The sequence below is a fragment of the Artibeus jamaicensis genome, unplaced genomic scaffold, assembly GCF_021234435.1.
Source record: "Artibeus jamaicensis isolate MK-2021 breed Jamaican fruit bat unplaced genomic scaffold, CSHL_Jam_final scaffold_286, whole genome shotgun sequence".
Taxonomy (NCBI): Eukaryota; Metazoa; Chordata; class Mammalia; order Chiroptera; family Phyllostomidae; genus Artibeus; species Artibeus jamaicensis.
This window is the reverse complement of record NW_026522034.1, coordinates 8183694-8210433: the sequence shown is the minus strand read 5'-3', so window position 1 is coordinate 8210433 and position 26740 is coordinate 8183694. Positions and strand designations below refer to the sequence as shown.

General features: G+C 40.1%; 2 protein-coding genes across 2 annotated transcripts in view; one reads left to right on the top strand and one right to left on the bottom strand.

Moving 5' to 3' along the window:
• The first annotated feature begins 521 nt into the window (after positions 1-521).
• On the top strand, positions 522-10511 carry KLHDC2 (kelch domain containing 2). The gene is made up of 13 exons (XM_037137268.2): positions 522-974; positions 3085-3164; positions 4257-4374; positions 6166-6281; positions 6551-6632; positions 6810-6893; positions 7562-7642; positions 7717-7775; positions 8210-8319; positions 8725-8797; positions 9805-9892; positions 9986-10038; positions 10205-10511. The coding sequence occupies exons 1-13, from the start codon at positions 822-824 to the stop codon at positions 10326-10328; spliced, it is 1221 nt and encodes a 406-aa protein (XP_036993163.1). The 5' UTR covers positions 522-821; the 3' UTR covers positions 10329-10511.
• Positions 10512-10593: 82 nt separating this feature from the next.
• Positions 10594-26740, bottom strand: part of NEMF (nuclear export mediator factor) — a 58722-nt gene continuing 42575 nt past the window's right edge. Inside the window, exons 23-33 of the mRNA XM_037137267.2 lie at positions 26071-26350; positions 25265-25307; positions 25080-25129; positions 22974-23127; positions 16826-16903; positions 16470-16667; positions 13521-13553; positions 12473-12573; positions 12335-12378; positions 12173-12252; positions 10594-11897 (exon numbers count right to left, since the gene is read on the bottom strand). Of these exons, the coding sequence (XP_036993162.2) occupies positions 11820-11897; positions 12173-12252; positions 12335-12378; positions 12473-12573; positions 13521-13553; positions 16470-16667; positions 16826-16903; positions 22974-23127; positions 25080-25129; positions 25265-25307; positions 26071-26350 (1139 nt within the window). The 3' untranslated portion in view covers positions 10594-11819. The remainder of the gene's footprint in view (positions 11898-12172; positions 12253-12334; positions 12379-12472; positions 12574-13520; positions 13554-16469; positions 16668-16825; positions 16904-22973; positions 23128-25079; positions 25130-25264; positions 25308-26070; positions 26351-26740) is intronic.

Here is a 26740-nt window from a genome sequence, read left to right as displayed (position 1 = left end):
AGAACGTCATAGCACAGGCACAAGGTGATCTTTCACCAGTACATTATATATATATGGATGAGGAAAACTAATATAAACTCACTAAGACAATAATTTTCAGGGTGGTATGGGTGTCGGGCGCACTAAATCAAGATCTCTGCTGAACCAGAAGAGCAGAGCCGGGTCGGGGCTGCGCGCCCGGAGCCTGCCCACCCCCGCAAGCTCCCGAGAGGGCACCTGGGGACGGAGGTCTCCGCAAGTCCACTGGAAACCGGGTCAGTGAGACTAGAAACACCCCAGCCGGGCCATTTCAGCATCGCTTTGGCTACAACCCAGCGTATCCTGGCAGAGCTTGCAGGGCTCGGAGCTCTGCTGTGTGCGGAACTCGCCGTCACGGCTTCAGGGCCCGGGCTGGGCGGAGAGGTGCGCGAGCGGCGGCGGGAGGACCCGGCGCGGAGCGCGGGCCGAGCTTCCGGAGCCCAGCAGGTGGCGCTGGCTGAACGGACCGGTGTGGGGGGTGGGGACGCAGCGTAAACAGGAGCTGGCGGTGGCGTGAGGCGAGCGGGGGGCGGGGCGGACGGGCGACGAGCTTGTGCCTGACCTCCGTGGACCCTCGCCGGCCTCGGCCCTCGCCCCGTAGCCTGCGACCCCGTCAGCACCGCCTTGCGGCCGAGGGGCCGTCCTCCGAGGGTGCTGGGCGGGTGCACGTGCCCGCGACGAGGGAGTGGCTTCCCCCAGTCCCTTTTGCAGCCGTCCGTTTCTTCTCCCTTTCCCTTTGTCTCTTTTCCCCCCTCACGGCGGCGGCCTTGGGGATTGTCGGTGGACGGGAGTGCAGCCTCAAGATGGCTGATGGGAACGAGGACCTGCGGGGGGACGACGTGCCCGGGCCAGCTTACGACAGCTACGAGTCCATGGAGCTCGCCTGCCCCGCCGAACGCAGCGGCCACGTAGCGGTCAGCGACGGGCGCCACATGTTCGTCTGGGGCGGCTACAAGGTCAGTGGGTGGCCCGGGCTGGCGGGCGTTGCTTCGTGTCACCTGGGTTCTGGTGGCGGGGCGGGCGGGCGGACCAGGTTGGCCGCCTCCCGTGCCCCCCGTCCCGATTCTGCGCGTCGTTGTTCTTTCTGAGCGTGGGAATCTTCTCACGAGTGCCCGGACCGGTCCGAGGCCCCAGGGCTGTTGTCACCCCCACGCCCTGCTCGCACAGCGCGCTCTGCCCCGCAGCCCTGTTGCTCCAGGCGCCCCGAATGCTCTGTGACTTTGGAGCGGTATTTTGGGGAGGGCACGTTGGGCGTGCCTGACAATTAGCCGTGTTTTTATTTAAAAAGTTGGGGGTGTGCGTAAGACGTGACGGTGTGTGATGTCACTCTTACTCTCCATCGGGTCTACCTGTGAGCCGAGGCCATTGGCTCACCGGTGCCGCTGGCCACAGGCAACCTTCCCACCCGTTCGGGAGGCCAGCTGCAGCTTGTCCAGATGGCCGTCACTCGGTGTTAAAAAAAAGTTAATGGAAAAGCTCCACCAGTAAGCAGAACATCAACAGCTCCTCGGCCCCTAATGATGATGCGATTGCTTACCTCTGCGGAGCCAGCTGCATTTCTTCCCGCCCCGGGCATGGGCCTCTCCCCGAAGTGTCTGCTGTCTGACCCCTGCCCACTAGTTCTCCAGTTCTTTTGATTTTTAGAACTTCCTAATAACACTCCACATTCTAGAATCTTCTTATTTCATTTATTCAGTTGGCTCCAAGCTATTCCTACCAAAAATGTTCTTTATAGTCCCTTTCCCTCCTAAAAATAATCCCCTCCCTCCAGTATTCGCTTGCGATCTATTCCGCTACTCCTGTGTCTTGGGTGACTTGCTTTGTGACTCTGGCAGTACGTTTCAGCTTATGGTCCCGTTGAGCTGACCTTCTTCGTCGAACACTTTTGAGGTGACTCTCAGAAGACAGGACAGAGTGCCTTAGCTGTCCTGATGACTTCATGTAACTGAACCGCAAAAGTTTTGGGGTTTTTGTTTGTTTTTCTGCTAATCATAATTTGTGTTTTCCTCAGCCTCCAATGAATAGGTGTTTAGAGGGTACTTGTTAAGAGGAAGAGGGAAGATATGTGGTGATCCTTAGCTTTGTATACAGCCGTCAGTCGTCCTCCCTAGGCCCGGCTGATCTTCTCGGGTTTAGCCTGCTGTGTTCTAGCCGATCCCTTCAAAAGTGGTGGAGTGGAAAGTGAAATGTTGACATAGCCAGGTGCTCTATTCCTGTATGATATTCAAGCTTGTTATACTCTGACACCCATTCTCAGAGGACTGCAGTTGTTTACTGCGTGCTGACATTGTTCAGAAGTGGCCAGCCAGGTTCAAAGATTGGAGAGGTTGAGCAGAAGTTGAAGCTACAAAGTCAGGGAAAGGAGGCTGAAATCCTTGTTCTACCATTACTTGCTAAGTAACCTGGCAAATTGCTTACCTCTCTAAAAAGCCTGTTTTCTCAAAATACCAACTGCTTCTAGCGATCATTGTGAGTGTTAAAGCAATCCATATGTAGCTGTAGGGCTAGTTCTAGTACATGGTACATTTAGTCTAAGAATTATTACCTGAAGGGAAATGGAGCAGGACAAGGAACTTACAATTCTGCAGAAGGACTTATGTATTGTCATATTTGCTGTGCTACCCTCTCTGCATCTTGGTAGAGAATGGATGGGTCAGAGGAAAGAATGGCTAGAAAAACTATACCTTACATGTCAGAGTGAGGAATTCAAGGGTAGACCTTTTTTTAGTCTGCTCAGCATGGCACAGGTAATCTCTCCTGAAGTCATGCAGCTGACATTTGGTGCATGGTCTTTTCAGGATCAAGTGGCCTTGGAGATTTCCCGGTGGTCTCTTAACTTTCTCAACCATTGCAACTGTTCTATCAAAAATTTGAAATAAGAGCTGTCTATAGTAAGCATTGGCTCTAGTTTGTGGGGGGTGGGGAGGACTGTGTATTTGATGGACTTATTGACCTATTTTGCATATCTCTCTGCATCTCAAATAAGATGAATGTGAAAAAATACAGCAGTGCCTCTTTAGAATACCAATTATTTTTTATATTTGCAATTTTGTTTTGGGTTCTTAGAGTAACCAAGTCAGAGGATTATATGACTTCTATCTGCCTAGAGAAGAACTGTGGATCTACAACATGGAGACTGGAAGATGGTAACTTGATATATAAGGGGAAACATTCAAATAATGTTGTAAACAAAAAGAAAACAATTCTGCTGGTTTGGCCTAGCATCTCTTCAGAAGCATCACATGTATTTTTTAAGATGTTGCATCTTTTATTGCATGATATCTTGGATGAGGAATGTTATAGATTGTATCTATTAGAAGTAAAGGTGGTATTCTATTTTAATGAGCTCTAATATTAAATTTTCTATGTAATTCTCTTTGAAATAGTGTTTAGTTTACAAATCAAAACTAGTTTAAATTTACCTTCCATTCAAACTGGGGCTATTCTGAAAGGATCTTTTGCTAGTCTCTTAACAGTGGTACTCAGGAATCTGTCCTTGGTAGAATTAATGTGATTCTTAGAAGGCTAGGTTAACCATGTGTGAGGCTTTGTAAAGTAATCTTCCCCCAGGGTTTGCATTGTGAGAACATTGTGCTGTACAAATACTACACATATTCTGGATCTCCGAACTGGAATATACTCCCACTTAATTAGAGTTAAGTTAAAAATAGGATTATTTCTGTACACAGACAGCTAATCTGAGCTGGCCCATTACTGAGCTAGGTTAACCATCTTTTTTTCTGGAAAATTGGAAGTTTATAATAGTATTCCTTTAATACAGAATTCTACATATTTTTAGAAGAGAATCAGCTCTATAATTTTTTAAAAGCCTACTAAAACTTAAAACCTTAATATGAAATGATATTGTGGGCAGACCTTGAATGACCTATTAAAATTGGTGTTTCCCTGGCTCACTCAAAAACAAGAACAACTTTTGGACATATGAATGAACAGAAGTTCAGTCTGAAAAACATAAAATGTTATGCTCCCAGAATAATGTGACCTGGAGGCTTTTCAGCGCACGCATTCTGCCTCCGTGCAGGGCCGGCCAGCGAAGCCTGTGGAGCGGAGAGGGAAGAGCTCCTTCTTTGAATTTATTTTAGAGCCAGATGAGACCCTAGACATGATTGAGTCAGCCTGCGCCTCTTTTATCTTTTATTGTGGGAATACATGAAAAATAGAATATTTTTGCAGTTTTTTTTATGAGAGGCTTATTTTCATTGCTTTTCTCCCCTCAGGAGAAAAATGAACACTGAAGGTGATGTTCCTCCTTCCATGTCAGGAAGCTGTGCTGTGTGTGTAGACAGGGTGCTGTACCTGTTCGGAGGGCACCATTCAAGAGGCAATACGAATAAGGTTAGTGTTCCTAAGGATTCCAGTTCAAGGCAGTTTTATTGTTTTTCAGACAAGTTCAGACTTTTAAGGTTAACCCATAGTTATTCCTGTCCCAGTTAAAAGATGTGTTTACTTGATTGTGGAATGAATGTGCATTTTAGTCTGCCAGTCTGTATTTACCTAGACCATTTATAAAAGCGCCTTTGTTGGTAACCTATGTGCAGTAACTTCCCAGGTTGTTTCTGAGTTCTTCGCAGCTACTTGTTCTTTTAGAAACCTGGAGTGTTAGATGAGTAACAGTGAATTAAGTGAACCTGAGGTGATCATGGGCGGCAGGGTGAAAATGAAGTTTGCCCCACAGAAAGCCATGAGGGTCAGTCAACACCGACGATGTTTTATACACTAGCGTTCCTATGATCTGGCACTGTGAGATGCTGTTGTTCAGACTTTGTTCATGCTTTTTCCCAAATAGGAAAAAGATATCAGTTGTTCTGTCAGGCCAGGAAGAGAGAGGTGAAGTCAGGAAGGTGCATATGATATAGGTAAATTCATTTATTCGGCAACTTCATGGGCACCTTATTTGCTGAGCACTTGGGAGCCATGGGAGACAGAGATGATCGATACGTAGTCTGTGCCTCTTGGAGCTCACATTCTAGAGGGACACACGTAATCAGTAAATGATCTCAGTAGCATGTGGTGGGCACATACACAGAGCCTGGCTCGTAGTAATAGCTCAGTAAATATTTCTCAATCTGAAAAAGAATCCTTGACGTCATAAAAGTCAAGTTTTCACCCAGGAGGTGAGGCTTGAAATGAGTACAACTCAAAGGGATAGCCAAGCTACAGGTGCCAAGACGCAGTGGTGCACGAAAGCCAGGTGTGCTCATGGAAATGCCAAGTGGTCCAGGAGAGACAGAGCGCATGGCCGAGGCAGTTTAAACTGAGCTCCTGCGAATGCTAGGGCCCCTGTGGGAGGCTTGTGGTGGTGTTGGGTGGCTCCAGACCAGCCCTTCCACCACCATTTTAACAAGTTTAGCTCCATTTTTCCTTTTATGTTAGGCTTTTACTTAAAGGTTTCGTGTGAAGAAAGAGTTCTGTGCCTAAAAGCTTTGTTGAGGCATTGCAATAGGCTGTAGTTGAGCCACGTATCAATATGTAAGGGCTGAGGGGGAGAAAAATAATTTTGACACAATGGTGGGGAAGCTTGGGAAAGAGAGAAGCTGCTGCTTCCAGGGCGGTTGGAGAAATGGTAGTCATTAGTATGTCAAGTGGCTGGGGTTGAGCATATTAAGTTTGATCACAAGGAAGTTTAGGAATGGTCACGTTTATTCAATTACCTGGATGTGAAGGAACTCTTCAAGGTAGACTGATACTTAATATTTCAAGATTTGTCCTTAGTTCCTAGAGTTAAAGTAGGCACTTAACATGTTTGTTAAGTTGAACTTGGAGGTAAAATTGCTGAGTTTGATTTTTTGGTAATACTGTCCTGATACCCACAAATTAGATCAGTACAGCTCTGAGTGCTTATCTAAGGGTGCAGAATGTAAGCCAGTACCTATCTATTGCTTCAAAAAATGTGGCTATGGGAAAAAGTTAGCTGAACTAAATGGGATGCTTAGTGACTTAGGTAATTTATATTCTGGCACAAGTTCCCTATTTAGACTCAGTTCAGTTTTGCAGCCAGCCTAGAGTCACACTTTGAATAGCACTGAATTAGATGACATTCTTATTATAAATCACAGCAAAATTAAATGCCAAGGTTGGAATTTCTTTCACATGACCAAATCTAACTGAACTCATTGCTTCTGACAGTTCTACATGCTGGATTTAAGGTCTACAGACAGAGTATTACAGTGGGAAAGAATTGATTGCCAAGGAATGCCTCCGTCATCAAAGGACAAACTTGGTGTCTGGGTATATAAAAACAAGTGAGTTAGCAGCACTACAGATTTGGGTTTTTACATGGAAGGTGGTTTGCCATTCAAGTATCCTTAGCTGGTAACTGTTGTAACCGTAGTGCATAGGAGGATTAGTGTATTAATGCTTCAGAGCACTTAACATGGCACCTGAGACATTAGCCGTCACTATTTGAGTATTTTCGTATAATTGTGTGCCTTTTCAACTCACATAACAGTAGAAAAATCTCATGTCTTAACCAACGGATATTTGAATTTTTGTCTTTTTTTTAATAAAATAGGTTAATCTTTTTTGGAGGGTATGGATATTTACCTGAAGATAAAGTATTGGGAACTTTTGAATTCGATGAAACATCTTTTTGGGTAAGTGAAGTTTCATATTTGCATATGGCCTTAGTATGTTGAAATAATACATTTTGTTTGGTAGTAGTTTTGTTCATTTTGCTTTGTTAATAAATCAGACCAAGGCTATGTGATTTTGTAAATGTTATTTGTAAAGCAATTGTAAAATAATTCAGAGACTCTTACTGTTTTCTGTAGAATTCAAGTCATCCAAGAGGATGGAATGATCATGTACACATTTTAGATACTGAAACATTTATCTGGAGCCAGCCTATAACTACTGTGAGTTCCTGGAGAGTGATGGATCGCTAAAGCAAGCCTGCTCAGAGGGAAGTTGGGAGGTGGTGTAAGATTGACAGTTCATCCTTCTGTTTTCTGGAGAAGAGTCACACCTTGCATATTTTCCAAGGATTCCACAACCGAGAAAAGTTTAGTGAATGTATAGACCAAACCAGCATCTATTATCTAACTGATGTTGAGTGGTACTGTCTGTAGTCAAATGACCTAGCACTACACTGGAATTTCAGTTACTCAAATACCAGTTTCTTTCTCCTCTGATACAGATGTCATATAATGTGCTAGCTTTTATTTTAAAATAAAAAAATAAGCATTCTATTTATTTACTAGTCCATTCAGTAATACACCTCAAAAATACAAAATTAAAATTTCCAGTTGTGGTAGTCAGCCTTTAGTACTGCTATTGACTAGAAGGCTGCGGTTTAGCTTAAAAGCGCAAGCGTCCTGTATATTCTTATGTGGGAAGTGGTTTGCCACTCAAGTATTGTTAGCCAGTGACCGTTGGAACCATAGAACATATGAGGATTGTGTGAATTATGTCAAAGCACTCAACACAGCACCATTACCATATGAGTCTTCATACACTGAGGTGTGAAGACTCTCTGACACTTATCAGAAGTTCACTTATTAACCTGTTTACCTGACTTTAACAGGGTACGGCACCTTCGCCTCGCGCTGCCCACGCCTGTGCTACTGTTGGAAACAAAGGCTTTGTGTTTGGAGGCAGATACCGAGTGAGTGTGCAGACTGTTTCAGTGGCTGCCTTTGAATCATTCAAAATGGTGACTACATGATTATCCTTTTTTAGGATGCTAGAATGAATGATCTCCACTATCTTGATCTGGATGCATGGGAGTGGATTGAATTGTAGGTATTGCATTAGATAACTCTTTAGAACAGTTTTCAAAAAAATTTTCCATGGCTTTTTTCGTTATTCTCTATTATTAGTATATAATGTACTTGCTTCAATTGTCTGTAACTGCGAATTTAAACAAAACATGATCATTAGACCCTTACTGATCATGGAAGAATTTTATTAGACCCTTAATGATCAATGGAAGAATTTTATTTTAATTCCCGTTCCTATTAACTATGTGCCTCTACACAGTGTGCACTGTTTGTTGAAAAGGTCTAAAGTTGACTGTCAAAGAAAATAGTCCATTCTAAACAAAGCATGTAGTTAATACAAAAAAGCCTTTTTAAATTTGAAATCTCTTTTTAATTCCATGTAAATTTTAAAGAAAATTTCAGTATTTCTCTGTTTTTAGATGTTGGTATTATAACATAGCTGTTATTTTCAGAATTCCACAAGGCATGTGCCCAGTTGGCCGATCTTGGCACTCACTCACACCAGTTTCTTCAGACCATCTCTTTCTTTTTGGAGGGTTTACCACTGATAAACAGCCACTAAGTAAGTCCTTTAAAAATGTAAGAAACCCCTGTATATCATTCGTATATCACTCATATATAATAATATATATAGTTCAAAAAATCTATTTCATTAGATGTATCAGGGCTATAGGGTTTGTTGGAGGGTTTGCTGTGACTTTTGACCCTGTTGGGCACGCCTGCGGTCTGCATGCTGTGACACACATCCACTCTGTGAAGGAGGGGCCCAGGACACTGTAAGCCCTGCCAAAGGGCTCTAACGTGCAAAGGGTTTACTTGGTTAATTGCAGAGGAAAAAAAGGAAATACACTTTCTGTATCTACTCACAATCTGATTTACTACCTCTCTTGCTAAAGCTGTGCCCTTTAAATATCAATGTTGTATTGATAGAATAACGTACTTCATAGATTTCTTCTGTTTCAACTAGGTGATGCCTGGATTTTCTGCATTAGTAAAAATGAATGGATACAGTTTAATCATCCCTATACTGACAGACCAAGGTATGAACTATTTAAAAAGGTAATTCTTATACTAAAGTAATGAAGTCCCTAGAGGTGTACAAGACAGAATGGGGAAATTTTGGATGCATTAAATCCATCATTCTTCTAATAAACACCTTAGCATTCACTAAGGTTTAATACATCTTTTGAAAGAAAAAAAATGTTATCCTAGTATCAGATGCTTTCTTTTCCTTCATCTCTGTGTGAAAAATACAGCTAGATTTTGATTTTTTTAAACTTTTTTCCTTTCTTTATCAACAAATTACCAATATAATTAACATTTATAATCAAGCTCTTTGCCCAAGTAAATTGAACTGCACCTGAATTTGTCATTAAAAATAGAAAAAGGAACTGGAAAGGAGAGAATTTCAAAACCTTAAGGAATGTATATGGACAAAAATCAGTAAGTTTCTATTAGATTTTCGGTAGCACTTCAAAACAAAGACTAAGAAGTCAAACCATCAAAAAAGAAGAGACTGTTAAACAGAGTTATTTGTTGTTAATCTCAAAGGATTGTTAAAAAAAACTGAAAAGGAAATGGTTGTCAAAGTACTGCATTTTCCCCTAAGCCTCTAACCTAAGTACAGTCAGGCCACTAAGACTTTATGTGACAAAATGTTCTTCCCATTGAATTACCAGGCCTTCAGATACATGTTTACTCAGGCAGATTCAGCATCTTTCAGATGTTTTGTGTAAGGCCAGTTGGCCCAGCCCATGAAAAGAGGAAGGAGAGGCCATATACCACTCATCTCCCGTAAGATTTTTATTGCTAACAAAGACCTAGAGAACAGTGTTAGTTCAAACCCTTCACTGGACCAGAGAGAAAATGCTAACATCCACTGAATCAAAACAGACATTGATTTTTGTACCTTTAACTACTTTTCCTTAAGAAAATTGCTTCTCACCTTGATGTTGGTCTGAACTCAAGAGCCCTAGTCTTTACTAAATCAGTTCTGTTCTGTGGTGTTTTGGGTGACTTCAAACTCAAGCTCTTGTTTTAAATGTAGATTATGGCATACAGCTTGTGCCAGTGACGAAGGAGAAGTGATTGTTTTTGGTGGGTGTGCCAATAATCTTCTTGTCCACCACAGAGCTGTAAGTATACGACTTTCTGTGAAAGGACACTTCATAACATTGCTGAAATTTGTGAAGTATTTGCATTTTAATGTGTTCTTATCTATTTTTCAGGCACACAGTAATGAAGTACTAATATTTTCAGTTCAGCCAAAATCTCTTGTAAGGCAAGTAACTTTTTAAGGGCACTAACAAGCCTTCATCGACACAACTAAATCAGTTATATTTTCCTTTGAAAATCTTAAAGGAAAATAGTTTTTTTTATTTTAATAGTTCAAGTGAATGTAATTCTAAACAGTAAAGTGAAATTATTTTTATCTTGTTCACTTTCAGGCTAAGTTTAGAAGCAGTCATTTGCTTTAAAGAACTGTTAGCCAGTGCGTGGAACTGCCTTCCCAAACACTTGCTGCACAGTGTGAATCAGAGGTTTGGTAGTAACAACACCTCTGGATCCTAAGGCCTCACAGATATAATGCCTCTGATCGCCGCCGTGCACGGACAGCAGTTCTGGAAACATCCAAGAGTGGCGTCATCTGTAAAGTTACACGCATTGTTGTAGTTCTGAGCCTTTTGATTTTGATGTGCATGTGAATGGCCTAGAGAACCTATTTTTGTGTCTAAATAAATGTATTTAACACCAGTAACTGTCTTCTGTTAGAGCAAAGGGTAATTAATACTTGGGCTTTTTACTCTAAGGATAGGGTTCCTTTTTGGTAACTTCAGGATATATACCTGTAGGAACAGTACACTAATTATCTTTATCACTTAAAATGTGAAGTTGGTTTCTTCCTTTTTAATGGAACTTTTGGGGTGTCACTGGTAAACAAAATTCCACAGGTTTCAGGCACACAGTTCCACAGCACATCCTCTGTACACTGTGTTGTGTGTTCACTGCCTCATGTTGAAGTTACTTTTTTAAATGGCAAGAATAGTCTATCATGTTGTTATTTACAACATGAGATTACATAATTATAAAGTTTATTTAAACAGTGATTTCAAGTGGAAAAAATATTCTCACTAGGAGGACTTAGAAACTGGTAAAAAAAAGGAAGGACCAACAGCAGTTTCGTACTTTGACCTTAAACGCTTTGGTATAGGGTCTGGGGGAAGCGGTCATGTTGACTGTAGGCAGCTGTCGTCTGGTCACTTAGAAAGTAACAGTTTTGTAGTTTATAGAAGAATGGAAATAAGGTATGACTTTATTCTCCATTCTGTTATGAGACAGGAAAGCTGGGACTGGAGTCTTTCGTGGTAAGCCTAAAAGTGCACTTCTGATATTACAGGTTAAGGTGCATCATAACATGCTACTGATTCCTAGTAGACGTGGGAAATTAAATGGTACAGAACTTAATGAGACTACAAGAAAGAAAGGTGAAAGCTGAGGGTATGTAAATGCCTGGAAATGATCAACATCAGTTACTTCTAGATATTATTCCTTAAGCCGAGCAATGGAAATTATTTGTATTTTACATCTGGTCTAATGTACTTTTTGACAATATAAGATGGAAGAAAACTAACTCCTTCAATATTTAGGGTTTTCAAGACTTAATCCAAAGTGTTTAAACCAACTACCATCACCAAGAAAAGAAAACAAACAAACCCCCTTGGCACTGGCCTGTAATGGACGTACCAGACATTATACACCGCAGACGGCCGAGCGAACAGTCTGTGCAACTGGGAAGTGAATACTTAATGTTAACTCCCCAAATTCCAAGAATATGTAAAATAATTACAGATGTGTACAATTAGCATTTAACTGTCCCTAAATACTTTAGGAAATCCTACTACAACAGACAGTGTCTCCTCTCTATAAAACTGAATAAAACATTAAGTCCTTTTGGTGAGTATAGCAAGGCAATATTTAGTTCATTTTTAAAGCGGAAGTCTTGTTACACGGTGTTTTCATTTTTGAATGTCCAGGAGGCCATAAAACCTGGCTTTATCTCAGCTATTTCCTTTTTACATTCAGAAGGTTGGGTGCAGACACTTTGACTTTGCCAGGAATGTTTCTTGATAAATCCGTGTCCTAAAACAAAACAAAAAACAAAACCAAGAACTGCTGAGTATCTTCACATTCTATGTGGTCATATTTCTCTGTATGACAATTATGTGTCTTCTGCTATCAATAGCAAAACATTTCTAAAATTATTAGCTGAAATGATTTTACTTATTTTATACTGCTTCTAAGAAGACAGCATTTTCTACTAAAATAATGGCTGCAGCGTACATTTACTAAATACAGTCAGAATAAATTTTTAGTTGCACTGCGAATCTTCAGAAAGTTCTGGAGAAATATTTTACCTTTACGCTACGGAATAAATCTTTTTCTCTTGCTGTTGCTTCTTTGGAATGCATGAAACTATTCAAGGCTGTTTTTGCCGCTGTAAATATAAAATAGAAGAATGTACTTTTCTTCAGTCAAGAAATGTTTAAAATAGTAATTCATAAAAAAAATATAAATACCTTTTCCCTTTTTCTGAACTCCAGGAGTAAGCTTCACTTTGTATCTTTAAAAAGGAATTGTATATGTTACTAAATAGATTACAAAACAAATCATAAATCACTACGCCAGCTCTTTTGAGGAAACTGACGCGGACTTACTTGTAGTTTGTCATGGTGGTGTAAGGGGCACATATGGGGATGGCAAACAGGAGCACGTCTTCCGGATGCGGCTGCCCTGTCAGAGAGTCAAAGAGATTTTCCTAAAAAGGGAAACAAACATTAAGAATTTACATCAGTTCTAAAAAGGAAAACTCTAAAACCTATCAAATTAGTATTTCAACACATTTTTATCCTTTTCTGACTGATAGTCTTATAGCTCTGCTTTCTAGCCCCCCAAATTTTAAGAACAATGGTGTTTTTTTTGCCTAGCATTTCCAGAAATGAGAATGACTTTCAAAAAGGTACTTGTAATCCATTTAAGAGAAAGGAGAAAAAAAAATTGTTGCAGAAAATGCCTATGAATTAAAAGGAAGCATAACAATGACCACAAATACATTTAAATTCATTGCATGAAAATGGGACTGATACTTTGGACCAGTGGATCTCTACTATGGGGTTTTGCCCCCAGAACACACTGGGCAACAGCTAGAGACATTTCTGGATGTCACAACTGGGGGAGAGGAGCGTGTGTGGGGAGGAGGGGAGTGGGTAGCGAGTGCTACTGGCATCTACCTAGTAGTAGGTAGAGACCAAGGGTGGGACAGGTACCAACACAACAAGGAATTATCCGTCCCAAAATATTCGTAGGGCTGCAGCTGAGAAATTCTGGTCTAGAATAGGTTTCTCTCTTACCTTTTTTTAAGGAGAACTCCTAGGGCTTATAGTTTCCCATTTGGGGGGGATGCCGACAAGGCTACCCATATTTTTAACAACATGAATATATTTGGAGACAAAATGCTTGGTGCTAAGGTAGTGTTAATACGTGCCTTGAACTTTTAAATTACCTTAGTTCTGAAAACAACTCTCTCCTAGTAGGGACAATTATTACCCCCATTCTTCAAATGAGGGAGGAGACACACACAAGCAAAGTTGGGAATGAAACCCAGAAAGTCTTTGACTCTAGATAGTTTTTCTTAGCCTTTTGGTTTTACTTAATTAGGAGTTGTGTCAAATGTGTTCTGGTAGGGGCCCCAACCTGAAATCGTACCTCATTTCCCTGTTGATCCAGATCTTGCTCTTCCTGCTCCAAACATAAAATTTTAAAAGTCAGTTATAACTTAAATTGACATTCTACACAATTAAACACTATGAAAAAGAAACAGTGATTTAATACGACTGTCACATCTTACCAATAGGATAAGGACTCCTAAGTTGTGTCTAATATTTCAGAATGCAACGCCATTCAGAGAGAAAAGGAGCTGTTCTGAGGTTAAAAAAAAACTTTTCCATAGAGCAGCGACTTTCAACTATTTCCGTCTCATGGCACACAAACTAATTACTAAGATTCAGTAGCATACCAAAAAAATAAAATTTTTGCTGATCTGACAAAAAACCAGGTACAGTTTTGATTCAGTATGGGATGGCTACTGTTGTACTGGCTGCTATCAATTTCTAGGGGACTAAGGGAAAAGAGGCCAAAGCCCCTGACTAAATAGTGAGGTGCTGCATGTTTTAAAACTTCCTGAGGCACACTGGGTAAAAAGTCACTGCCATGGAGCATAGGCTAAAGAGGGGAATGTTACAAAGACAACTTAAAATGACAAATAGGCCTGATGCATTTGCCAGGGAAAAAGGAAATGGAAAATTTTAGCAAACAGACGTTTATGTTTTAGTTTCTGTTGAACAGTTTTGGGATAAATTTTCACATATTAAAATAAGGTTTATGGTAATTTTGTTTGCTCACATTAAAAAGCCTATCTGGATATAACCTATCCCTGAAGAACATTAAAAATGAACACATTTAATGAATACTTGTGAATCTAGGGCTTACAGAATTATGAGTATGAGACCACTAAAATTTGAGAACCAAACTGACCTTTAATATTACTAAACAACAACACTGTTCGAGGAAAAAAGAAAACGTCAGAACAGCTAGAACCCCCCTGAGCATTACCTGCACGCAACAGAGCACACAATGGTAACCAAAGCTTTAACAGCCATATATGAAAATACAGGCTGAATCAAAAATTTTTACAAATTTAAAAAACAAGTCCTTTGCTCAGAATTTCAAGAAGATGTACGACAAAGTATGTCTGAGAAAAGTCTAGCCATTGTTAATACAATGAGAATGGTTTGTAGGACATCAATGTAACCTGACAGCCAAGGAATGGACAGGAATGCCCATGCGTGAACAAGGATGACTTCACTGTACTGGTCGGTCAGTGGGGCTGGTAGACGCCATTGAGTAAGCACGTGTACTGTCTGGCCACCGTGTTAAAAATGAGTAGAACAATGAATGTGTATCAAATTTTATGTTAAGCCTGAACGTTCTTCCCCGAAATTATCCAGATGACTCAGAAGGCTGCTGCTCTGGGCAACTGGGGACTGGCATCTTCATCACAATGAGCCCGCTCACACTTCACGTCTCATGCAGAATTTTTAGGCAAAATATCAAATCACCCAGGTAATTTGCTCCCCTAGAGCCCAGATTTGGCACCCTGTGACTTCTGGCCTCCCCCCAAACTAAAACCACCTTTGAAAGGGAACAGATTTCAGACCATTGATGAGATTCAGGAAAATACAATGGGGCAGATGGTGGCCATTGGGAGAACTGTGTGAGGTCCTAAGGTGCCTATTTTGAAGGGGACTGAGGCATCACAGTCCAATGTCTCTATTATTTTTCACATGAGAGCTGCTCAGAAAGTATCCAGCCATCTGATATGCAAAACAGACACTTAGTAAAGAAGATACAAGAAACATTATACACCCTAATGATGCCTCGGCCCCCTTCAAGGTAGGCATGTTAAAACCTCACACAGTTCTCCCAGCATTATTAGGAACTACAGCACGATGTTCCTTCTGCTCTAGTAGCAGAAGCCATGAAACAAATTTTGCCCCAACACATCTCAGGTCAAGATCCTGCATCAAAATCTCAGACATAGTAGTGTTTGAAATCCCCAGATCAGCTTCTAGTTCTCGCACTGTCAGTCAGCGACCTTTGTTCATTGCCAACTGTTCAACACATTCAACAGTCTCAGGTGTTCTGCTTCTTGCAGGCCTTCCAGAACGTGAATCACTTCCAACAGATTCTCAACCACCTTTGAAGCATTTGTGCCACTTTTATTTGTGTTTCACTCATTGCATCATCCCTGAAAGCCTTCTGAATCATCCAAATAACTTCCGTGGAGGAATGTTCATGCTTAATGCAAAATATGATGCAGATTTGTTGTTCTACTCTTCTGAATGCAGTGGCTACACAATACACATGCTCACTCCATGGCACCTACCCCCCACTAATGACTAGTACAGTGAAGTCATCATTGTTCACACACACGCATTCCAGTCCACTCTCCTTGACTGCCAGGTTACACTGATGTCACTCAAACAATTCTCATTACATCAACAAAGGCTGGACTTTTTTCCCTGACAAATCTCGTATTATACGACTGGATACCTCCTGGACAGACCATATATATTCATGCAAGAAGATATACTTAGGGCTGGGCTTATATTCAGTTGATAGAACAATCAGGCAACCATCTTAATAGAAAAATGTTAACTTCTCACTGGTTTTGCAAACAGGGCACTTGGCACTTTAACTGTGTAACCACCCTCAACGTGATGTAAGATAATGAATGCAGCACCTATTCCCGTATAAAAATCTCGAAAAATGCAAATTTACTTTATACTCATCTTCAAGACAATCCCAATTATGCCTTTAAACTTAAGTTCCTAATAGCATCAAATAAAGTCTGTCCAGGAAACTGATATTTTCTAAAAACTTGTTATAAATTTTATCAGCTATCAACACTACCATTTTTACGCTGGTGCCTGGAATTTTAATCTTATAGGTTGTATTTCTAGGGTGACTTTCCATCAAGAACAGGGTTACCACTCATTCTGGTTTTAGCCCTGGTAAGTCCCACGCCCTGGGAACCCAAGGATGACTGGTCACCCTAACTATGAAGGAAAGTCCACACCTGTGTGGCAGCCTCACCTTGTCATCGTGTGGATCATCTACAGCCAAGTCTTGTACCTCATGAGTCAGAACCTGAAGGGATGGAGTTTCTTTCTTTATGCTGTCTGAGACCCGTAATCCACCTCTAGATTTCTGGGGCTGTTTCTTCACTGGTTCATCCTTCATTTTTCCTTTCTTACCCTTCTTCCCCTTTTCTTCTCTGTTTGAGCCTGCAGACTTCAATTCATAGAGGAAAAAACAGTTAATGTCAGTATTTTCAATATTGTCACTATTTTAACAAAAATGTATAGAATGCCTAGCATATATAAATAGGCAGGGGGGTTTGGATGCCCCTTGAAAAGCAAAGGCAGAGAATGTTTTTAGATATTACTTACTCCTAACAATTTCATAATGAGTTCACGATCTTCTTCATCTTGATCTTTGTATTTTTCCTTCATTTTTTTCATTTTACTCTACAAAATCAAGATTTTGGTTGAAAAAATTCAGCAGTTAAAAAGTGACGACGTATGTTTGTAAACAAAAGGCATTTCTTTAGTTCTCTGTCAAAGATACTTATTGAGTAAGGCATGATTCCAAAGATAGATAAATCATACTTCCCATCCCTCAAGGAATTTACTCTCTGGTGGGAAAAGAAGATAGATATAAGAGTAAGCATAAATTAACACAATATATTCTAAATGCTATAAGAGAGGCACAAATTATTTCTAAGATAGTTTTGAGAAAAACATTTCTTTTACGCAAGAACTGTGGGGAATAAAGCAAAACTTGAAAGTCTTAAGGAAATACATTTTATAGTATCTGGGAATATAGGAAAAGCGCAATTATAAGGTAAAGACAGGACAGAGTAATAACAGCAAGTCACTGCGTTGGGTTGCAGTTGGGTTACAGAACAGGAAATGCAGCAAAGCAGGCTGGGTACTTACTGTCCACACTCTTAAGACTGAATTTTATCAATTGAACTAGTGGATTCTTTATTCAGGTTATACATCCAAATAATGCTAGTGGTTTTTAAAACTAGAGATACTTAAGCCTTACCTCCAAAAATTTTTGTCTTGATAAGTTAAGCTGTGGCCCAAAACAAATATCTAAAATTTTAAAGACTTTTTAAAAATAGGGCACACAAACATACACAAAATACTAACTATACAAGACTGATAAGTCAGACTTCATTAAAATAACATGCTGCTCATCAAAAAACACTATTATGAAGAGTAAAAAAAAAGCCACAAAATGTGAGAAGTATTTGTAATACATACATCAAGAAAAGACTTGTATTCTGGACTTCAAAGAACTCAAAGTGCTCAGTACCATTAGTCATCAGGAACATGCAAATTAAAGCCAAAATAAGATTTCAGTATATACACACTTGAATGATCAAAAAATAACCTGACAACACCAAATACTAGGATACGGAGCAAATGGAATTCGGATACACTGCTGTTGAGACACTAGCACAGGTCCTCTGGAAACTGTATTACCTACTTAAAGCCAAACATGCACAGCATAACCCAGACATTCTAGTTCTCACTGTAACACAAGAGAAATGCATGCTTTGGACCTAAAAGACACAGATAAGAATGTCTATTAACAACAGTGTAGATAAACTGTGGCAGTCACACAATGGAACACTATAAGCAACACATATGAACAACATATACAATACCCATGACACACAATGTTGAGTGAAACATGCCAGAAAAAAAGACTATGTTCCATGTGGTTGCTTTTAGATAAAGTTAAAAATGGGCAAAATAATCTACAGTGATTAATAATAATTTTTTGGCCCAGACCAGTGTGACTCAGTTACTTGGTTGGGCACTGTCCTGAAAATGAAACCGCCGCCATTTTGTGCCCAGTCAGGACACGGCCTAAGCCCTGGGTTCGGTCCCTGACAGGGTATGTACAAGAAGTAACCAATCAATGTGTCTTGTCTCTCTCTCACTGATGTTTCTCTTCCTCCCTTCCCCCCTCTCTAAAATAAATATTTTAAAAAGGGAATAATTTGGGGGGGGGGGTAGGATCCTATTTAGAAAGGGGCAAGAGCCCCCTCAGTGAGCTCACTGAGCTAAAAACACTTAAGACTTGTGCATTTTACTATATGTATATTATACCTCAAAAAAACCTTAACATCAACAATATTACCAATAAATTGAACCAAGAAATGGCAAACAGTTTTCTGGAAGATACAGCTTAGGGACACTGAAGACTTGGGACAAACCATACCAGCTATCGACACTACCGTTTGTATGCTTAAGTATAAAACAGGAAACCTGCATGGACCTATAATCATAAGAAAATGTAATTACTACTAAAAACCTACCTTCAAAACCCTAAGTATCAGGCCCAATTTTACAAACAAATACTACTAAATTTCAAGGAACAAGCAGCTCCCATTTTAGACAATGCTCTAGAGAGCAGAAAAGAGGGAAAAGTCCCAAACTTATTCTCTGAAGCTGGTATAACCACACCAAAACCAGACAAAGTATGAGAAATCAGAGGACGATTTCACAGATTTTCTCAAGTAATTTACCACATTAACTAATTAAGAAAAAAATAATACATGCAGAAAAAGCATTCAGTAAAATTTAACTCATCATTATTAAAGATAACTCTTCACAAAGAACATCTACCAATAACTCATGGGACACACCCCGCAGTGATGATGACCTGCAATAAATAGAGCCCTCTAATGTAATCACCAAGAGCGCACCCCACAGTGACGACAACCTGCAGTAGAGCCCCCTAACGTAATCAACAAGGGCACGCACCGCATTCGCCCTACGTAACACTGTGTGCGGATGTTCTAAGACAGTGCAAAACACATGAGCAAAGTCATAACAGATGATGAGATTAGAAAAGAAGAAAAGCCACTAATGACTGTATACACATGAAATATTTTAAAAGTTCAGTAAGACTGCCTATTACAATATGAAGACTATCTTTCCACAGACCAGCAATAATAACTAGGAAGTGAAAGATCAAAAACTAAACCATTTACAAAAAGAAAGAAAAATTTTAAATAGGAATCCATCTTTAAATAAGATGGGTAAGACTTTAGAGGAAAATGTATCTTTATTGAAGAATATAAAGCATTCTTACATAATGATAGCTCATATTTAAGGGCAGGAAGACTCAGTGTATTAAAGATGATAGTTCTCCACAAAATTATCTAAATATTTAATATAATTTAATAAAAATGCCATCAGAATTGGCCTTGGAACTTTATCTGCAGACTATTTCATTGTACAAATACACAATATTGTTTATTGTTATTTTCTACTATTTTCACTTTTCTTGCTACTATAAATATCATTACTGATGAAATCCCCCATAAACACATGACTTTCTTATTTCGGTGCATATTCCTAAAACAGACCTGCTGAGTTAGCAAGTAAATGCACCGCTGGGCCTCTTCCTCGGGATTCCCAGGATGTGCTCTCAAACATTTACTGAATGAGACTGAACACACATCATCTATCAGTTTGATGGGTGAAAAAAGTACCCCTCTTGTTTTGTATAAGCATGTTTTTTTAAATCAGGTTTGTTGTCTGTCTTTCAATAATATTGATGGGTTCTTTTCTCCACCTGGAACTTACTTTTTTCTTTCAAACAAGACTAGCCACTGATTTTTAATATTTCATGCCTTCCCAAACAATTACAGGTCCCATGTCCAGATTTTATGCTGTTTCACTAGTCTTTCTGCCTTTCCTATGTTAACACAATGCTGTTCTATAATGCTAACATTAAAGGACTTAAACCTAGTAAGGAAACTCCCTCCTCAGTCTTCTTTTTCAAGATTTCCTTATTTTCTAGTATTCACTCTTTAGAATTACTTTATCGAGTTAATTAAAATCTCAGTTGCGCCCTGGCTGGTGTAGCTCAGTGGATTGAGTGCGGGCCTGCGAATCAGACAATCGCAGTTCGATTCCCAGTCAGGGCACATGCCTGGGCTGCAGGCCAGTTCCCTGCAGGCCAGTTCCCAGCAGGGGACGCGCAAAAGGCAACCATACATTGATGTTTCTCTCCCTCTCTCCTTCCCTTCCCCTCTAAAGATAAATAAATAAAATCTTAAAAAAAAACTCAGTTGCGACTAAAGTCATGTTGAGCTTATGGAGCCTAACTGATGCTCTTCCCTTCCACATGTGTAGTATGTCCTTGGACTTACTTGAGGCCCACTGAAAAACATCCAAGAAATTCTGATGCTCTGAATGAAAATCATTAAACATGACCTTTATTAAGATTTCAAAGGGGAGACTTCCACCAAGATGGAGGCGTAGGTGGAAGCACTGTACCTTCTCACAAAACCAAGTTTAAAAACAACAAAGTTTTAGCAACAAAAACGCAGCCAAACCACAGAAAATTGAACTACACGGAAGTCTGACAACAACGAACCCTTCAGCCAAACTGGTAAGAGGCAGAGCCAGCAGCAGAGCGGGGTCGGGCAGGAAAGATCCACCAGACTGACCGGGTGCACGACCCAGGTGCACGACCCAGGTGCGCCAGCTGCCGTGGGTGGATCCCAGGTGCGGAGAAGCGGGTGGACCCACTGAGGGCACAAGGCGGTGGACCCACTGAGGGCTGATGGCAGTCACACATTCGCGTGCAGATAAACCGGTGAAGGAGCGAGCGGTGAAACAAACCGTGCAGGACCCAGTGGCAGGAAGCAGCAGAGGGAACTACCATTGTCCCTCTCTGACCCTGCCCCCACATACAGCATCACAAACCAGCGACCTGGGTGGCCCCGCCCTGGTGAACAACTAAAGCTCCGCTCCTCAGATGTACAGGCACAAACAGATAAAAACATGGCTCAAGAACAACTCAGAGCCCCAGAGCCAATAAATCTAAGTGATGAAGAAATAGCCAAACTTTCAGATGCACAGTTCAAACAAAACACTGGTGATCAGGATACTCACAGAACTGGTTGATTTTTAGTCACAAATTAGAGGAACAAATGAAGGCTAAACTAATTGAAATGAAGGAAAGTGCACAGGAAACCAATAGTGATGGGAAGAAAATTGGGACTCAAATAAAGGGAGTGGACCAGAAGGAAGAAAAAATGACCAAACAGAAAAGGATAAAGAAACAAGAATTAAAAAAAAAAATGAGGAGAGGCTTAGGAACCTTCAGGACATCTTTAAACCTTCCAACATCCGAATTATAGGGGTACTAGAAGGGGAAGAGGAACAGCCACTAGTGGAAAACTTATTTGAACAAATAATAAAGGAGAACTTCCCCAATCTGGCAAAGTAAATAGATTTCCAGGAAATCCAGGAAGCTCAGAGAGTCCCAAAGAAGTTGGACCCAAGAAGGAACACACCAAGGCACAACATCATTACATTAGCCAAGATTAAAATGAAGGAGAGAATCCTAGAAGCAGCAAGAGATAAGGGGACAGTCACCTACAAAGGAGTTCCCATCAGACTGTCAGCTGATTTCTCAAAAGAGACCTTACAGGCAAGAAGGGTCTGGAAAGAAGTATTCCAAGTCATGAAATCCAAAGACCTACATCCAAGATTGCTCTACCCAGCAAAGCTTTCATTTAGAATGGAAGGGCAGATAAAGTGCTTTTCAGATAAGATCAAATTCAAGGAGTTCATCATCATCAAGCCCTTATTATATAAAATGTTAAAGGGACTTACCTAAGAAAAAGAAAATAAAAAGATAAACAGTGAAAGGACAGCAAACTCACACTTATTAACAACCACACCTAAAACAAAAGCAAACTAAGAGGACAGCTAGATCAGGAGCAGAACCATAGAAATGAAAATCCCATGGAGGGTCAGCAACAGGGGAGTGGGAGAAGGAGAAGGAGGGAGAAGGTACAGAAAATAAATAGCATAGATGGTAGGTAGAAAATAGGAGGGAGGGCAAGAATAGTATGGGAAATACAGAATCTAAAGAACTAGAGACACGTGGTCATAAACTAAAGGGGGGGGAGGGGGTGTGCAGGGTGGAGGGGAATGAAGGGGGATAAATAGAACAACTGTATCGGCATAATTAATAAAATATATTTTAAAAAATAAAAAAATAAAGATGAGCTTCCAAAAGTTAAAAAAAAAAGGTTTCAAAGGAATTTTTTAAAGATACGCTGATGTGTTAGCTGACGATCCCTTCTTTATACTGCTACAGCATTTAAAAAGCATACTCTAATGCACTACTTATTCCCCCATCACCCACCTTTAAGTAAAATATGTAAGATTTCTAATCCAAAGTGCATTAGTAATTGAAAAAGAACCTATTAATCTAAATTATCAATAAATACAAGCCTACCACTTTACTACCTGAGTGTCTGCAAACCACAATCTCCCACTTCTACATTAAATGGACCTTCTGCGGAAAGGATTTCAAAGGATCCCTAAATTTCCAGTATCTTTTCAACTAATTTTCAGTCAAAGGATGTCACGTGGGATTACTTTTTGCCTATATCATGTTTCACTTAAACTTTAAAAAATTAAGAGGAACTTCACAGCTTTACTTGGGAACCACACAGTACCACCAACAACCCACCCGAAGCTTCATTACCTTCTGCCCTCGCTTCACTGGCTGCATGGCCGGGGCGTTTCTGCTTGTGATCTGATGAGTTTCAACGTGTAAAGCGTCTTCTTTTTCTTTGTCCTTTCCCTCCATCATTTCTAAATCCCCTGAGTCACTTGGAAGCCTTTTCTTCTTTAGTTCCCTAAAAATATGTGAAAAGGAAACATTTGATTTTTAGAATTTCAAATTCTTAGTGTCCTAAGAAAATTACATGGGGAAGGGAACATGTACAACATGTAAAAGACCATGGCTTCTGCTTAACTCGATAATCACTGGGCTACGGTATACAAAAAAGTGCAATCCATCACTCAGGGGAAAATCTTTAATTCTTCTCTCATGGACTTATCATTCTTTTTGTCATCCAGGCTCAACACACTGTCACCCTTGACTTATCCTAATTCAGGGGCTACATTGAGTCCCTGACACCTGGAGAGCCAGGCACTGGGATCTGTAGTCTTTTTAATCAATGTGGCCCTGTCAGATCGTAGCTAGCCAATAAAATATTTGTTGGTTGGCTGAAGAAATGGATAAAAAGTAAGCAGATTATGAAGGAAAGGCAAATTCTATTCCCGTAATATATTTTTCATGTGCAATCTCCATTCCCAGTGCCACAGCTCTAGGCCAGGTCCCCATCACTTCCTAACCCTGACTTCCTCCAGTGACTTCCCCAATAATTTGTTCTATAAGAATTTTTAGATTAATCTTCCTTAAATGTTTACCTATGTCACATTTCCATTCAAAATCTTCCAAAAGTCCTCCTCATACTACGTTCAGGACAAAATCCAAAATACTTAGCTTGTCATTCTAAGTTCTCCACACATGGTCCAAATTCACTTTGCCAATCTTACCCACCAGTCTTAAACATGAACTGTCTGTGCCTTTTACCTCAGACTTTTTTTTTAATTTTAAAAAATTTATTTATTTTTAGAGAGAGGGAAAGGAAGGAAGAGAGAAACATCAGTGTGTTGTTGCCTCTTGCGCACCCTAACTGTGAACCTGGCCCATAACCCAGGCTTGTGCCCTGACTGGGAATCGAACCAGCAACCCTTTGGTTCATAAGCCAACGCTCAATCCACTGAGCCACACCAGCCAGAGTAAAGTCTATTTTTTTTAACCACTTCTTCAAAGCATTCTGCATATACTGTTTCCAAATTCCTGCTCCCCTTTGTTTATGGTAATTCTCTCTGATGTCTTCAAGTCCTGCCTTATTATCTTCACTTACCCAAATGCTAAATACATTTTAAAGAACACTTCTGATGGTTATTTCCCAGAACACTTGAACTCACAGCAATTTCTTACTCCTCAACTACTTATCACTTTCAGACAGCACTACAGCTGACCCCTGAATACCACAGGTTTGCACCTACATGCCCCGGAGAAGTGGACCCAGGCACTTCGTGGGTTCAAACCCATGCTGTTGAAGAGCCGACTGTATCTGCAGTCCTGGGTGAGGAGCCCACGGACGCCGAAGCCCGACCGTGGTTGGATGAGGATTTCCTACTGCATGGGGGTCAGCACCTCTGACCCCTCGTGTCGTTCACGGGTCAAATGTATTTACAGATTTATGGCTATTTCCTGGATCCAGGACTCAAAAGCCTCTTGATGACATGAACTTTGTATTTTACCTCTTTGTACACCACTCCGAATCTCTCTCACCCACAGCAGGCATCTCAGGTGCCCCATTTCTTCTGCTTCTACCTTTCCATTTGCCTCCTGAGACCAGCTATTTTTAAAAACAAGACCGAAAGTCTTCCCTCTTATATAAAACTTTCCTAGTTAATTTCAAGTTATGCCTATTTATTTCGGTCAATATTATCCCAAAATTAGCCTATTTAATACATTGTAGTTACTACTGTACATATTTATGCAATAGAATGTCTTAGGTCACATGACCTGTCTCATCAATTACAGTGACAGATTAGGGTCTAAAATAGAAAAACCTATTGGAGCTGAATACTAACAACTAAGTAAGATTTATGTTGAATCTTGGTAATGTTAGTAAGATCTTTAGAACAGCCAGGTGATTTGTCATAACTGAATTGTCAGCAAAAAATAATCACATGCTTTTCAGTTAGATCATACAAATACATTTACCTTCTTTCCTTGGCTGACAAATGTCTCCGGCTCTGTAATTTACTGTCACCCTATTAAAAAAAAAAAGTAAATACAAACAATATCACTACTATTAATTTTTCAAAAAGTAAAAATAAAAAGTAGAAACTTATTCTATTCATTGAGAAGGCCATGATGATCGTCATAAAACTCTGAAAACAGCTTACCATATTAGAAGAGTCCTGTTTTGAAGCCAATTTCTGGAAGGACCTACGAAAAGAGGCGTCCACTGGCCTATAGAAGGCATTCATTTACAGAGTCCCAAACATTCCCACATCACACTCTCTAATTACCGACACTCCTACAAATTTTCAAATTTGGTAAAATAGAAGAAGAAATCATTAAATTGTTCATTTTCTCACACTTTTTAGTTTATTTTTAAATAGCTAACATGTATTCAATGCTTATAATGTGCCAGGCATGGCTAGATGTGTTACATGTAGACGCGTTACATGTACCGAACCTTCACCAAAATCCAAGGGATGGGAACAATGTTCCGTTTTCACCGAGAAGAAAACTGAAGCTCAGACAGAAAGTAACCGGCCCAAGGACACACCCTAAGACTCAAGTCTGGTCGGACTCCTAAGCCAGTCTTAACTACTCCAATGGCAATGCTTTTATAACTATGGTATTGTTTATCTGGTGATCAGGAAGACACTACAGACTGAAATACTGTATTTTTTGGATGGAAATGCCTTTCTTATATTATTAGCATTTATAACCATTATTTCATTTTTTACTAAGTTCGGCTGCTTTTCCATTTACTGTATTTTTCCATCCTGGGTCTTGGGAATTTGTTTAGAGAGATCTAAACAAATCTCCCTCCCTGAATAAACTGTGAAAAGATAAAAAGACCAATCAACAATGGAGGGTGAACATACTAAGGTCAAGCTTGGTATTATCTTTTTAAGGATTAACTCTTCATCATTCACAGCTTACAAAACAAAACTTAAAATTACAGCTTTAAAATTACCTTTGGGACTGAAGGTGGGACAAGTCAATGGTAGTGTCAGGATAATTTATTGTCTCTTCCCCTTTGTCTTTCATTTCACCAACAGATTCCTGATCTTTTACCACCTCTTCTGATTCTCCTTCATCTTCAGAGCTTTCTTCCTGCATTAGATCTTCATTCAGCTCTTCTCCACCACTCTGAATAGTAACATCCTCCTGGTCGACCTGGGTCACAAGTTCTACCTGCACGGGAGTTTCCTGTAACTCCTCCTTATCTTCTTCACTGCTACTGTCGCCTCCATCTGCAGAATCACCATCAGGAAAGTCAGAGTGCTACCACCACAACTAAAAGCTAGACGATTTCCTTGAAGACTTCAAAATGTATTTCACTGACTCTATTTCTCCAAAAGATCACCAGAAATTGCCTTGATTGTCCCCAAAAGGTGCTCTCATTGACACAGAAGAATGCTCCATGTCATAAACTGACTGGAATAAATGATTTCCAAGATGCTTTACTATAATAAATTTATTATACATTGCAACCATTTCTAAAATAAAGATTATATCTTGTCTTTGTTAGGTATTTCCAAAAAGGAGGACAACAGAAGGAAGTCTATAAACTCTGCTGCTGTTATTATAATTAGCACCTGAGAACTGAAATGAGATTATACACATTACGTAGCTGGCACACA

Excerpts from the sequence above, each read along its gene's own strand:
- KLHDC2 (XM_037137268.2), top strand. The coding sequence starts at position 822 with ATGGCTGATGGGAACGAGGACCTGCGGGGGGACGACGTGCCCGGGCCA. Across the intron at positions 4,375-6,165 it reads CAAGAGGCAATACGAATAAG|TTCTACATGCTGGATTTAAG; the intron begins GTTAGTGTTCCT and ends TGCTTCTGACAG. Across the intron at positions 8,798-9,804 it reads CCCTATACTGACAGACCAAG|ATTATGGCATACAGCTTGTG; the intron begins GTATGAACTATT and ends TTTTAAATGTAG.